Source organism: Callorhinchus milii, unplaced genomic scaffold, assembly GCF_018977255.1.
Source record: "Callorhinchus milii isolate IMCB2004 unplaced genomic scaffold, IMCB_Cmil_1.0 Scaffold9, whole genome shotgun sequence".
Taxonomy (NCBI): domain Eukaryota; kingdom Metazoa; phylum Chordata; class Chondrichthyes; order Chimaeriformes; family Callorhinchidae; genus Callorhinchus; species Callorhinchus milii.
Genome location: NW_024704750.1, coordinates 5,191,443 through 5,207,053, shown reverse-complemented (window position 1 = coordinate 5,207,053; position 15,611 = coordinate 5,191,443). Strand labels below are relative to the sequence as shown.

General features: G+C 42.5%; 1 protein-coding gene across 1 annotated transcript in view; it reads left to right on the top strand.

Annotated features, from left to right (window-relative positions):
* Positions 1 to 1,233: 1,233 nt before the first annotated feature.
* yy1a (YY1 transcription factor a) overlaps positions 1,234 to 15,611 on the top strand; it is an 18,588-nt gene continuing 4,210 nt past the window's right edge. The window contains exons 1-4 of the mRNA XM_007888329.2: positions 1,234 to 1,888; positions 10,439 to 10,604; positions 10,919 to 10,979; positions 15,353 to 15,511. Coding sequence (XP_007886520.1) covers positions 1,387 to 1,888; positions 10,439 to 10,604; positions 10,919 to 10,979; positions 15,353 to 15,511 — 888 coding nt within the window. The 5' untranslated portion in view covers positions 1,234 to 1,386. The remainder of the gene's footprint in view (positions 1,889 to 10,438; positions 10,605 to 10,918; positions 10,980 to 15,352; positions 15,512 to 15,611) is intronic.

Here is a 15,611-nt window from a genome sequence, read left to right as displayed (position 1 = left end):
GTACGGGAAGGGGGGGGGATGTATGGGGGTGTGGGGGGAGAAGAGCGAGAAGATGTACGTGGTGGTTGGGGGGAGGGAGGGTTGGTGGGTGGGGGAAGAGAGAGAGGGTGATGGGTGTGGGGGGGAGAGAGGGTGATGGGGGGAGAGAGGGTGGTGGGTGTGTGGGGAGAGATGGTAAGGAGGGGGAGAGAGTGATGGAGGGGGAGAGAGTGATGGGGGAGAGAGAGGGTGATGGGAGGGGGAGAGAGGGTGATGGAGGGGGAGAGGGAAAGGGTGATGGAGGGGGAGAGGGAGAGGGTGATGGGGGGGAGAGAGGGTGATGGAGGGGAGAGAGGGTGATGGAGGGGAGAGAGGGTGATGGGGGGGAGAGAGGGTGATGGAGGGGGAGAGAGGGTGATGGGTGGGAGAGAGAGGGTGATGGAGGGGAGAGAGAGAGGGTGATGGGGGGGAGAGAGGGTGATGGGGGGAGAGAGGGTGATGGAGGGGAGAGAGAGGGTGATGGGAGGGGGAGAGAGGGTGATGGGAGGGGGAGAGAGGGTGATGGGAGGGGGAGAGAGGGTGATGGGAGGGGGAGAGAGGGTGATGGGAGGGGGAGAGAGGGTGATGGGAGGGGGAGAGAGGGTGATGGAGGGGAGAGAGAGAGGGTGATGGGGGGGAGGGAGCGAGCGAGGAAGAGAAAGAGCGAGAGTGATGAGTGGGTGTGGGGGGGGGGGGGGGGGGAGAGAGAGAGGAAGAGAGAGAGAGCGAGCGAGAGAGAGAGGGTGGGAGTGGGAAAAGAGAGTGGAGAAGATGGTTGTGGGGTCGAGCAAACGCGACGGGCGGATGGTGCCAAGTCTCTCGGTTTACCCCCTCACCCTCTCCCCCGATCCCCCCCCCACCACCCACCCACCCCACCCTCTTGCAAACAGAAAAGTGGCCGGTCTGGGGGAGGGGGGTTAGACTGGGCTAACGCTGCAGTAGCTGTGGAGTGGTGGAGACACACACACCCACACGCGAGCGCCGCCGCTGTACATGTTGGCACATGTGAATAAGGGCAAATCATGAAGGACAGGAAGTGGAATGAAGTCTCGCGGTAGTCGCGCGCAGCGCCCGGGCGGATGGTGGCTGCCGTTTTTTTTTCCCCTGTGGCGAGATTTCGAGCTGATATTTTCTGGTTAATTGTTGCCGAGAGAGATCTATATATCTGTATATAATATCTGTACACCCCCCCAAAAAAAAAGGCAGGCGGGCGGGCGGGGGGGGGGGGGGGGGGGAAGACCCGGAGGAGAGAGGTTGAGAGCGGAAGAATTTTTTTTTTCTTTTTTTTGCGGATCAAAAGGGGTGAAACATACAGCAGCCAACATTTTTTCCCCGTATATATATCTGTGTAAAAGCCCCGAACAAAAAATGGCATCGGGGGATACGCTTTACATCGCCGCCGACGGCTCGGAAATGCCGGCGGAGATCGTGGAGCTTCACGAGATCGAAGTGGAGACCATCCCGGTGGAGACCATCGAGACGACGGTGGTGGAGGGCGACGAGCACCAGCCCATGATCGCCCTGCAGCCCCTCAGCGACGACCCGAGCCAGGTCCACCAGGAGGTGATCCTGGTTCAGACCCGCGAAGAGGTAGTGGGCGACGAGGGCGAGCTGAGAGCCGACGACGGTTTCGAGGATCAGATCCTCATCCCCGTGCCGGTGGCGGGGGCCGAGGAAGAATTCATAGAGCAGACCTTAGTCACGGCCGTCTCGGGCAAGAGCCGCATCAAGAAGGGAGCCGGCAAGAAAGCCACCAAGAAGAGTTACTTGAACGACGGGGGCCTGGACAGGAGCGGGAGGAAATGGGAGCAGAAACAAGTGCAGATCAAGACCCTGGAAGGAGAGTTCTCGGTGACAATGTGGGCTTCGGGTGAGTGGCGCTAAACTTAACCGCTCGGGGCTGCTTTGCTTTTTAGTCAAAAGATTCGGCGGCTGGAGTTTGTCTTTACCCCCGTCTCTGGCCTTAGGGCGTGTCCCGCCGCATCTGGTGGGGGGAGGGGAGCGAGGACGAAAAACCCGGCTATTTTTGCCCCTTTCTGGCGCCCGAATCAGTATTTATCAGTGTTTTTGTTTTGAAGGGAAGCCATGTTTCCCCTGCTTTATGGGCGCCGCCATGTCAGTATGGCCGCCCGAAAACATGGCTTCCCCGCCGGGAAGATGGCGGCAGAAGATGGCGGGCGGAGTGGGAGAGAGGACGCTGCTGCTGCTCGGGCCTGGCGCTCCCCTCACGGCCGTTAGGCGGCCGCTCGCGCTAGGCCTCGTGGCGTAGTTCGACTTTTCTCCGGCGCCGCAACCTAAATTGCTGCCAACGGACACGTCGCGAGCCCGCGCGGGGGGAGGGGGGGAGGGAGGAGGGGAGTCAACGCTGTGACCGATGGGGCTCTCGGCCAATGGGGTGCCTCCGTCGGCTGGCGAGACGCGAGCTGGTGCTGTCGGCGGGCCAATCGCAGCTCAGCGGAGAGGCGGGCGCCTGCTATCAGGTTAGGTTGAGCGGACAGAATGGAGTGCGGCTTCGGATATCTATGTTATTTTTTGGGTGGGGAGAGAGGGGGGGGTTGGGGGAGAGAGAGAGAGAGGTGGTGGTGGTGGTTGAGCAGCGCTCGAGCTGAACTAACGATGGTTCAACAAAAGCCGTCGTGTATCGCAGCGAATATGAGGCGAAAAATGAGCGCTTTAGTTTCGTGGTTTTGGTGTGTAAAGCTCACGCTGCTCGAAAGGACTATTGTGCCTGTGCGTTGTGTGTGCGTCTCTCTCCCTCTTCTCCCCCTCTTCCCCCTGAAGTAATTGCGCGTTTTTTTTTCCAGAAAAAAAATGCTGCAGTGAAGCAGATCCCGTTTGTTCGCTTCGTGGTTTGTGTGTCTACTGTGTATATTCATGTACTTTTTTTTTTGCTAATCGTTGGCTTTGTCGCTTCGGCTTATAACGTTTCCCCCCCCCCCCCCCCCCTTCCGTGCATCTGGCGCAACGGTTGACCCCTCGCAACCCCCTCCCTCCATTATCTACAATGATTCCCGATCAGCGATCGTTATTTCGTCTCTTTCTTTTGAGACTCTTTCTAAGGTTTATTTGCCCTTTTTTGTTGACTGGACTGGTTCGAGTTCGGCTTTCAGGATTTATCGGCTCGATCGGTGACCCCCTCCCTTCCCCCCCTCCCTCCCCACCCGCTTATTAATCGTGTAGTTGGTTGGGAATTTTGAATTCAGGTGCAGTTTTAATCTCACGCGGTCCAGATCTTTCCACGAAAATAAAAACGGACGTTATGTTTGTATGACGGTCGAGATCCTAAAGAGAAACATTGGAATTTAGCAGCTGACTTTATAATTCAGGACACGACGATGGGACGCTTAATAAACATGACATCCGCCTGTGGTGGGGGAAGCCATCGTTGTTTGCTTTGCAGAGTTTACAGTACTGTACGTTTAAATGTGAGCTTGGAAAGCAATTTGAAGTACTGGAAGCTATGTACTGTTATGGGATGTACAGCGGAGGCGGCTCAATTGAAAATGCATTTCAGAGGCAATTTTTTTGGTTACTTAGGATCTTGATCAAAGAAAATTAGCCGTTTGCACCCAGTGAATTAGTGTGTGTGAGTTGATCCATTGATTACTTTCAAAGAAATCCTTTTTTGGGGGTATGGACGTAGGAAAAGCGACAAATTCCATACTGCATTGCACTGCTACGGTTATTAATAATTATTGCTTTTAATATGGTGCCTTTTATGTCAGGACATCTCAAAACGCCTCACAGGATATGCTGTAAAGTATTGTGACTTTTTTAAAGCAAACATGGCAGCTAATTTGCATACAAAGGTGCCCACAAACAGCCATGAAATGAATGATCAATTTTGTTTGTGAGCTTGTGGGCCTGAAAACGGGGAGATACAACCTTTGCTTTTTGAATAGTGACATGAGATCTTTAACGGGTTTATCATCTCACCTGAAGGGAGCCAGCTGAAAAATGCAGCACATCTCCAGCACTGCATTGGAGTATCAACCTAGACTATATGAGTTCTAGGTCATATCACTAAAAGCTAGTATGCAGGTACAAAAAGCAATCAAAAAGTCTAATGGAATGTTGGTCTTTATCTCAAGGGGTTTGGGATACAAAATTGGAGTGATATTTCAGTTGTACAGAGCATTGAGTATTGAGTTCAGTTTTCGGCATCGCACTCTGGAAAGATCTATTGGCCTTAGGAGGAGTACATTGTAGATTCACCAGAATAATACTGAGGCTGAAAGGATTAAATTATAAGGATAGGTTGAATAAACTTGGTTTGTATTCCCGTGAGTTCAGAAGGCTGAAGGAAGATCTAATTGAGACGTTTAAAATTATAACAGTAGATACAGAGATTCTATTTCCTCGAGTGAGGAAATCCAGAACAAGGGGGCATAGTCCGAAAATTAGAGCTGGGGCAGTTAGAAGTGAAACCAGAAACTATTCACGCAAAGGGTTGTGAAAATTTTGGAATTCTCTTCCCTAAAAGGCTTTAGATGTTGGGTCAATTGGAAATTTCAAGACTGAGATCAATATATTTATTACTTAAGGGTATCGACGGATATGGAGAAAGGGCGAGTAAATCGGAGTTGAGATATAGAACAGCCATGATTAGGACTACAGATTTGGCGTAGAATTGTTTGTCAAAAGACATGGAGCAGTCGCAGTAAATTTAGTGAATGTCAAAAGTGTACAGGGAAATGTTGGGAGAAGTCATGGGAGTATAGAAATTCAATGATATCTCTTCAGAGCTTCCAACATTTCCAACAACTAAGGCATGAAAAACTCTTGACTGTTTTCGTGGGCAATGGCTGGGCTGTGCATGCGCAAGCACCAGCCTCTCAAGGTTAAAGTGGGAAATGTATGGGACAAATGGAAAAATCACAGTATCCATCATATTTTGTTCTGCTATGACAAATTTGCAGCCCTAGCCATGATCTGATAAAACATATGAACAGGGGAGCTGAAGCTATTCTTATGTTCTTGATTCCTGACGTGGGCTTGAACCCACAAGCTTCTTACTCGGAGGCGAGAGTACCACCAACTGAGCCAGAATTGTAGAGAACCTGTGGAGTCCTGTAGCTCAGTGGTTAGAGCAATCACCTTGCAAGTGAGACACCTGGGTTCAATTCCAGGCAGGGCGAAATCTTGGGCAAGTTTCCTTACTCCACACGCCTAATAATAATACCCCCAAAAAACAAAAACGATAATAAATTAGTCATTTTCAATCCACGACTGTTTGTGGGACATTGCTGTGCGCAATTGGCTGCTGCGTTTCGCCCACAAATATACTGTCAATTCACTTCACAGCATAGTCTGTGAAGCGCTTTGAAACGTCTAGAAGACGTGAAAAACACCATATCAAATGCAAGGATTATTATTATAACCTGGTAAAATTCTGATTATTATAATTATGAATAGAAATTTCAAGCCTAGTCATGATTTCCAAAACCTAAGAACATCTTGCAAAAAAAAACATTATACTTTTTTTCGTCGATAAAATGAGCATTACTTCCTTGCAATACGATGTGTGTGGGTTGTGTATTTCAAACTAATTTTAAACTCCGGTTTGTGCTTTGCGTTTATTTAAAATTGGTTTGATATTTCTACCATGGGAATATGGATTCTGAACATTTACTCTGCTTAATCTCCCTCCAGCAGTTATTTCATCTCTAGCTCTTCTAAAACTGCATTTAAATTAAATTCTGTGCATTTTTTTATTCTGCACATTGTTGCATAAATCAAGCACCAACTCGAATGCTTGGACTGATTATGCCTCCGGAGGTTTTACTGATTGGATTCTTTTATTAATGTTTGAATGTTTTAATATTTTATGAAAGCTTTACATTTGGAAGGTGACTTCCTTGCATCTGAAGTTGTTATTGGTAATGGGTGCTGATGCGAATGTCTTGTTTAGAAGCACTGGCAGCTGGTAGAGATGAATAGGCCAGGTGTACTTTGCTAGGTGGACTTGTTGCTATGGTTATTTAATAAATAGGATGTGAGTTGGTGTGAAATATCCAAAGCATGTGACTGATACACGAGTGAGAAACATACAGTGATGAGTATTTCTTAAAACAGTAAACCCATTTTGTTCTCAAATCCAGAATAAAATCAGTTACTTCAGATACTTTGAAATAGAAAGAAGCATTTTTTGTGCATTGAGTTGTACTATAGTGCACTGTTGATTGCCTTGTAATTCAAATCACAAATGATTCAATTAAGTAATCAGGTGTCAGCCTGGCTCAGTTGATAACCTTCTGACTTGGAGGCAAGAAAGAGTGCTGTGGTTCAAGCCCCATGTTGAGACCTTGAACTTGTATTCAGCGTTAAGGGAGCACTGTGTTGTCAGAAGTGCTGTCTTTTGGATGATATGGTTCACTGAGGTCCTGATTGACTGTTCAGGTGGATGTTAAAAGTTCAATGGGCCTATTTAGAAGGAGAAGGAAATTTCTCCCAGGAAATCCTATGAAGTTCTTTGAGATGTCTTATTGATATAAGGCGCTGTATAAACTGCAAGGATTATATGTTATATATTACTTAAACCAACATAAAATAAGATTTCTTCCATTTTCCCTCCCCTCCCATATACTTGGATATTGCATCAGTTTAGCAAGTCAAATCTACCTTTGCATTATTTGAATAATGTGCTCTATTTTCCTTTTTCCTCTTCCCCTTCCTTCCCTTTGGACTGGGTTCACATTGTCTGAATTAATTTCATTTAATGTTTTTATGTAGTGCCACTCTCACTACTGTGAATTCATCCTGATTTGTATCAAATTGCAAATCGTGACAATTTATTTAGCTAACATCGGTACTTTTCCCTTGAGACTAGCAAACTTTCCAAAATGCTTGTGATGGCAAAACTGCTTTGACTGATTTGTATGGATCACTGTGGTTTTGTAGTGGTCTGTGTTTGCTGAAATTGCCTCTGGGTGGCGCCTGTCTTTGATGTTAGTGCAATACACCTTGTTTGTGTTGTTGGTTCGCCAACAATGACAGGACGCTGCCAGTGGGAATCTGTTCATGTACATTTACCGCAATGTATATAATTGGACGAGAAGATTCACCAATCGTAGAAAATTGTGTAGTTCTGTTTTGTGAATTAAAAATCCCGATGTGTGTATTTCATGCAGTGAAATTCAGATTAAAGGATGTTATAAGAAATAATCCTTACATTTGATATAGCACCTTATTCCATCGTCAATGTCTCAAAGCACTTCACAGGATTCACTGAACTGTTTTAGGAGAACCACTGCTGATCAAAACTATTTTAAAACCTTAATATAATCTATTACAATGCAAATCAATATCATTAAGACTGGCTCATTCTCAGACTTACTTCATGGTGTTCATAGATTCTGTTTAAGTGTTTTTAAGTCATTACTACAACAACAACAAAATTAGATTTGTAAAGTGCCTTTCACGTTGGGAGCACAGTTACAAAGCCACATAATCAACAACAACTTGGATTTATATAGCACCCTCCACCCAGACGGAGTCTCAGAGCACTTCACAGTAATGGATCCTGGGGCTGAGCCAGGGGGAGGGGGAGGAAGGTGACCAAAGGCGCGGTCGAAAAGAATGGTCTTCAGCCGAGACCTGAAAATAGGAAGAAAGGGGGTGAGGTGAAGAGAGTGAGAAAGGGAGTTCCAGAGCATAGTGGATGAAGATAATCAAATATCTCCCAACTACTATAGTGGTATTTATTTGAGCATCAGTGACGTTTTCATTTAATTAGGAATACCCAATGAAAATAAAAGTATTTCTACTACTTTATTCTCACAAGTGAATTAGTTAAAAGGCCTTCCAGTTCTAATACCACGTTTCCTTTCACTCCATCTGTCTATTTTCAGCCTGGCGCAGTGGAAGTACTCTTGCCTCTGAGTCAGAAGGCTGTGGGTTCAAGCCTCACATAGAGAATCAGAATTGCATAGTCAAAGCTAACATTCGAATGCAGTGCTGTGGGTGTGTTGCATTGATGAAGGTGCCATCCTTCGGATGATCTGTAAACTGAGGTCCTGTCTGCCTGTTCAGGTTGACATTAAAGATCCCATGGCATTATTCAAAAAGAGAAGGGAGTTTCTCCTGGTGTCCTGGCCAACAAATCCCCTCAATTCATGGCTGTTTGTGGGACATTTCGGTGTGCAAACTGTGCTGTGTTTCGTCCATACGCCTTGCTAGATTTGATGAATAACCTTGAGTTTTATAGAATATACAGCACAGAAGCAGATCATTTGGCCCAACTGGTCTATGCTGGCGTTTATCCTCCCACATGAACCTCCTCTTTCGTTTCCTCAACTAAGCCTATCATCATAACCTTCTATTCGTTTCTCCCTCATGTACTTATCCAGCTTCCCCTTAAATACATCTATGCTATTTGCCTCAACTACTCCTTGTGGTCATAAGTTCCACATTCCCATCACTCTCTGGGTAAAGAAGTTTCCTCTGACTTCCTTATTTGATGTATTGGTAACTAATTTTAAAGAGCTATTAAGCCATTAAGGAGCTTTTTTTTAGAACTGATGAAGCCGTTTCATTGACTGAGCTGAAAATAAAGTTGGGTGAACAGAACACTATTTGTGTATTTTTAAAAATAATGTATACTTACATTACATTTTGGAGAAAACAGACAATTCAGACACCACCCTAGGTCAGGGCATGCATTGTGAGATGATTACATTTGGTGAATCTAAATTGCTATCTGCTGTGGCCAGTCCCTAAATTGGTAACTTCATCTTTGCAATTTCCTCCAGTTAAAAGAAAAAAAACAGCTTACTACCAATTGGTCTGTCTTTTAGTCAGTTCCTGCAAGGAAAGAACATGCTTTTGTTGATTCATTATTCCAATTACTTGGGATGTTTTGAATGTTTACAAAATCTTTCAGAACTATTTGAATTAGGTTTTAAATATTTTAGGAATGTAAATGATTGAGCAGTTTACACTGAATAAGTTGAATCCACAGGGATTGTCAACTACTAAAGAATGAATTTAGTTGATGAGTAGTGCAGTAGTTCCTCTTTGTGTTCCAGCCAATACTACCTCAGATAAAGTCAGTCATTCACTTTATGGCTGTTTGCATATGCTGTATGAAAATTGGCTGCCATGTGCAACTACAAATACACAGTGACTACACTCTTCAGTAAAATTCTTTGAAGCACTTTGGGATTTGCAAGGAGTGATATACAAGGATTATTATAATTTCTCTTTGAACTGGCCACATCCTGTTAATAATTACATCCCCTTGTGGGCCTTTAACCATGACCTGACCCAGAGGTGAGAGTATTGAGCCAAACTGACATTCTGCACAATGTCATACTTCTAATTACTAAACACATTCAATTATGAACACAAAGGATTATTTTTACTCATTAATTAATAGTGGTTTATATGGATCTGTATATCATTTATATGATTTTAAATGATATAGACAAACAGAGAGACCTTGATGTGCAGATGCATATATAGGGTATTAAAGATGGTAGGATGCCCATTTGGATTTCTTGGATTTGTATCGGAGGCATGGTATTTCAGAAGCAAGGAGATAACTTTGAACTTGTATACAGGACAATAGGCCATTGTATGGAGTAAAACGTGAAGGACATGTGAAACAAATGTTTCAGCACAAGGAACTGCCAAACATGAACCTAGACACGTTGCTGGAAATTGAAAGAACTCAGGCTATCAGATGTATTGAAGGAATCTTTTGGGTAGGTGGACCAGTTGGCTGCTTACTTGCACAAGTTGAATCTGCATTTTCAAATTCAAGACAATAAATTTTTTTAAATGTTTATGGCTCTCTGGTCTTGATTCTTGCTACCTGCAGCTTAACTGATGGGGACCAGTAAAGATATTGTAAATCGCACTGCTAGAAAAATTGAAACAACTTGCATTTATATAGCACCCCTCACACAGGGTAATGTTCCAGAGTGCTTGAAAGTGGTTTGAATGCACTTGAAACATTTGACATGTGTTACTGTCTATAGTTAACAACAACTTGCATTTATATAGCGCCCTTCACACGGGGCAGCATCCCGGAGCACTGAAATTAACCTTATGTAGGAAGCAGAGCTGCAGATTTTTTACTTTGTGTTTTGAGTCATTTGTGTTCATTTGGCTTTATTGTCCATTACTAACTGAGCAGTTCTCTTGCTCCTGGGCATAATTTCTCATAATTCCAATTAAATCTGATACAAATGTATCAAGACAACTTTTTTTTTTAATCCTGGTAAACGCATAGGTATTTTTAATTAACTTATCATGAGCAGTTTTAGGAGATTTGTACATTCCACTTTAAATCTAGTATAACAATACTGGTGTGCCGTATAGCTAAGTCCAGTTCCTGACTCTCATCCTCAAATCCATGGACTAGTACCGAGTTGGATTATTATCTTTGCTTAACAGATGGTGTTATTCTGTCTTTCAGATGACAAGAAGACAGACATCGAGCATGAAACGGTCGTGGAGGAACAGATTATTGGAGAAAACTCTCCACCTGACTATTCTGAATACATGACTGGAAAAAAACTGCCCCCTGGTGGGATACCTGGCATTGATCTTTCTGACCCAAAACAGTTGGCAGAATTTGCAAGGTGAGCACTAAACTGGAATCTCTTTCTTCAAATTGATTTAGAATTTCCTTCTACATTTGTGCTTGTAGTTGCAAGAATGTCAGAAATGCTAAATATCAAAGTAGCTTTCAATGATTGAGCTGTCAAACTGGAGCACTGATGTACTGCATTATGGCAAATTTAATAAAACTACTGAACCATGCTTTGATATCATTCTTGCAAAGAAAATTATTCACAAAAAAATAGTGTAGTGTATTTAGAATGTGTTTTTTTTTTAAAGTTTTACATTTTAAGATTCCATGTCATCTTCATGCTTTTTGCCGTGTTCTGCACAGGATGAAACCGAGGAAGCAGAAAGAGGATGATGCCCCTAGGACCATAGCGTGTCCTCACAAAGTGAGTGTGTGATTTATACAGTAATATTTTGGGGGTGCTGATGGAAACTGATGGGCTATTGGGGACAGAGGATGCTCTGCCTCAGGATGGGCTCCACTTAAACTGGGATGGGACCAGTGTTCTGGCAAAACAAATATCTAGGGAGGTAGATAGAGCTTTAAACTAATGGGAGGGTTGGGGGGATGGAGGGTTACAGTTAAGTGTATACTCTCAAAGCAAATAAGAAAAGTCAAGGCTGTAGAGCAGAGTAGTGACTTGGAAGATGAAGAACAAAGTATGTCACGTACAGACAAAGAGCTTAAGAAAGAAAATAGGGCATTAATGAGTAGGGGAAATAGTAAAAACAACAGCAAGATTCCATTTATAGAGCGCCTTTCACGTCGGAAGGACGTGAAAAGTTAAAATTAAAGGCACTATACCTGAATGCACGAAGCATTCGTAACAAGGTAGGTGAATTAATGGCACAAATTGAGATGAACGGGTATGATCTAGTAGCCATCACTGAGATGTGGTTACAGGGCGACCAATAATAATATAATAATCCTTGCATTTGATGTAGCGCTTTTTACGTCGGGAGGACGTCCCAAAGCGCTTCACAGAACACATTGTAAAGTGAATTGACTGTGTATTTGTGGGCGAACGCGGCAGCCAATTGCGTACAGCAATGTCCCATAAACAGTCGTAAATTGAAAATGACCAATTTTTTTTATTATTGTTTTTGGTTTTGGGGGGATTATTATCCAAGGTTGGGAGCTAAACATTCCAGGATACCTGACGTATGGGAAAGATAGGCAATATGGAAAATGAGGGTGGAGGGTAGCCCTGCCAATAAAGAATGAGATAAAAACAGTAGAGTGTAATGATCTTAAGTTAGAAAATCAGGATGTAGAATCAATATGGGTGGAGCTAAGAAACAACAAGGGGCAGTAAACAAGTGTGGGAGTAGTTTATAGACCCCCGAACAGCAGTTACAGTATTGGGCAGAGTATTAATCAGGAAATTAGAGGAGCATGTAGCAAGGGTAATACAATAATACTGGCTGATTTTAATCTTCATATAGACTCGGAAAACCAAATTGTCAAAAGTAAATAAGAGGATGAGTTTATGGAATGCTTTAGAGATAGTTTTCTAGAACAGTATGCTGAGGAACCAACCAGGGAACAGGCTAGATCTTGTATTGTGTAACGAAGCAGGGCTAATCAGTAATCTTCAAGTTGAGGCTTCTCTATGGCAGAGTGACCATAATGTGATGTAATTTAATATTAAGTTTGAGAGTGATGGAGTTAAGTCCAAAAAACAAAGGTCTTAAACTTAAATAAAGCCAACTTTACAGGTATGAGGGACAATTTGGCTAAAATAGACTGGGAAAGTAGATTAAAAGATATGACAGTAGACAAGCAATGGCAAACGTTCAAAGATATATTACATAATTCCCAACGAACGCATATTCCCTTGAGAAATAAAAATTCCACAGGAAAAGTGGTTCAACCATGGCTAACTAGAGAAGTTAAAGAAAGTATAAAATTAAAAGAGGCCTATTGCCAGAAAGAGCTGTAAGCCTGAAAATTGGGAGGGCTTTAGAGATCAGCAAAGGATAAACCAAGGAACTGATTAAGAGGGAGAAAATGGAATATGAGAGTAAACTAACTAGCGATATAAAAACAGATTGTAAGAGTTTTACAAGTATATGACAAGGAAAAGATTAACAAAAGTAAATGTTGGTCCCTTACAGGCAGAGACAGGAGAAATTATAATGGGGAATAAAGAAATGACAGTCACTAAACAAATATTTTGCTTATGTCTACATGTTAGAAGATACCAAAAACTTATCCAAAATAGTGGGTACCAAGACACTGATGTTAGTGAGAAATTTAAAGAAATTAATATCAGTAAAGTAATAGTACTAGAGAAATTGATGGGACTAAAAACTGATGAATCCCCTGGTCCTAATGGCCTGCATCCAGGGTTTTAAAAGAGGTGGGTGCATTGTTTTTAATCTTCCAAAATTTTCTGGATTCTGGAACAGTTCCCGTTGATTGGAAGGTCACAAACATAATGCCGCTATTTAAGAAGGGTGGGAGAGAAAAAATGGGGAGCTTTAGATCAATTAGCCTGACATCGGTGGTAGGGAAAGTTCTAGAGTCTATAATTAGGGACGTCATCGCTGAGCACTTAGAAAGTCATAATATGATTAGGCAGTCAACATGGTTTTATGAAAGGGAAATTGTGTTTAACAAATCTTTTAAGAGTTTTTTGAAGATGTAACTGCTAGCAGGTTAGATAGGGGGAACTAGTGGATATAGTGATTTGTTTTTTTCAGAAGGCATTCGACAAGGTGCCACATAAAAGGTTGTTATATAAGATCATGGAATTAAGGGTAATATATTAGCATGTATCAAAGAGTGGTTAACAGGCGGAAAACAGAGAGTAGGGATAAATGAGTCCTTTTCAGATTGGCAGGTTGTGACAAGTGGAGTGCTGCAAGGATCAGTGCTTGGGCCTTAACTGTTTACAGTCTACATCAATGACTTAGATGAGGAAATAGAGCTTCATGTATCTACATTCGTGGATGATACAAAGCTAGGTGGGAAAGTGAGCGGTGAGGAGGACACAAGGAGGAGGTTAAGTGAGTGGGCAAGAAGTTGGCAGATGGGAAGTGTGAAGTTATTCACTTAGGTAGAAAAAATAGAAAAGCAGATTATTTTCTAGAGGGGGAGAGACGAGGTAGTGTTGGAATTCAGAGGGATTTAGGTGTCCTTGTACACTAATCACAGAAAGTTAGTATGCAGGTACAGCAAGCAATTAGAAAGGCTAATAGCATGTTAGCATTTATTGCAAAGGGGTTAAGAATACAAGAGTAGGGAAGTCTTGCTGAAATTGTATAGGGCCTTGGTGAGACTGCACCTAGAATATTGTGCAGATTGGTCTCTTTATCTAAGAAAGGATATACTCACATAGGCTCACTAGGTTGTTTCCTGGGATGAGGGGGTTGACCTACAAGGAGAGGTTGAGTAGACTAGGCCAATATTCTCTAGAATATAGAAGAATTAGAGGTGATATTATAGAAAGCTATGAGATTCTTAAGGGTCTTAACAGGTTAGATTTTGTGAGACTGTTTCCACTGGTTGGAGAATCTAAAACTAGGGGTCATAATCTCAGGATTAAAGGTCAGCTTTTTAGAACTGAGTTGAGAAAACATTTCTTCACTCAGAGAGAAGTACATTTATGGAATTTTCTACCCCAGAAGGCTGTGGATGCTCAGTCATTGAACATATTCAAGACTGAAATCGATAGATTTTTTAAAAAACTAAAGGGATTCAGGGATGTGGGGATAGGGCGGGTAAATGGAATTGGCTTAGAAGATCAGCCATAATCTTATTAAATGGCGGGGGAGGCTCAAGGGACCGAATGGCCTACTCCTGCTCCTATTTCTTACATTCTTAAACGGCTACAATAATCCGATTTATCTTTTTGATTCGGGAACACAATGGTGCTTTTATTTTTGTGAAGGTAGATTGAGGTGAAATTCTGTCAGATAACAGTTAGGGGTCTGCTATTAACTGAAACAATCTTTAAAATTATGAGAGGGTTTTGATCGTCAACGGAGAGAAATTACATTTGCTGGTCAGTGAGTCAGTGACTCGAGGACATCAATTTAAGATAATTAGCAAAAGGAGAGACACTTAAAAGCATTTTATTTTAATGCATAATTTGGAGTCCTATAGCTCAGTGATTAGAGCACTCGCTTTGCAAGCAAGAGATCTGGGTTCGATTCCCGGCAGGGTGAAATCTTGGGCAAGTTTCCTTACTCCACACGCCTGATAATAATCCCAAAAAAAATAAAAATAATAATAAATTGGTCACTTCAATCCATGACTGTTTGTGGGACACTGATGTGTGCAATTGCCTACTGCATTTTGCCCACAAATATACAGTCAATTCACTTTACAGTCTATTCTGTGAAGCGCTTTGAGACATCTAGAAGACGTGAAAAGTGCTATATCAAATGCAAGGATTATTATAATTATTAGAATGTGGAATGTTCTACCAGGTGCAGTGACCGAGACAGAATCGATATTAGTTTTCAAGGGGGAACTAGATAGATATCTAAAAAGGAGTAATTTTAGGGGGAAAATTTGATTGAAAGGATTGCTCTTTGTGATAGCCAGCACAGATATAATGGGTTGAATGGCCTTCTGTGCTGTCAATTTCTATCGTTTTATGCGATTTAAAATTCAATGATGAGAGAGGTAATTGATAAAGCCTTTCAAAATATAGAGGTGAAACTTCTTTATAATCTTTAGGTTAGTTTTCTGAATTTAAAGTGTTGTATGTACTGAAGGTCTAACAAGAAGCTATTGTCTATTTTCTAGGGTTGCACTAAAATGTTCAGAGATAATTCTGCCATGAGGAAGCATTTGCATACCCACGGTCCTCGCGTACATGTCTGTGCTGAGTGTGGAAAAGCTTTTGTGGAAAGTTCAAAACTGAAACGGCATCAGCTTGTTCATACTGGAGAAAAGCCCTTCCAGGTAAAGATCATTACATATTGCTAATGGTACTGGCGGCATTGAGTCGATGTTGAAAATTCATTCTACATGGAGACTTGTTTTAGAAATGTTTTAGAGATTT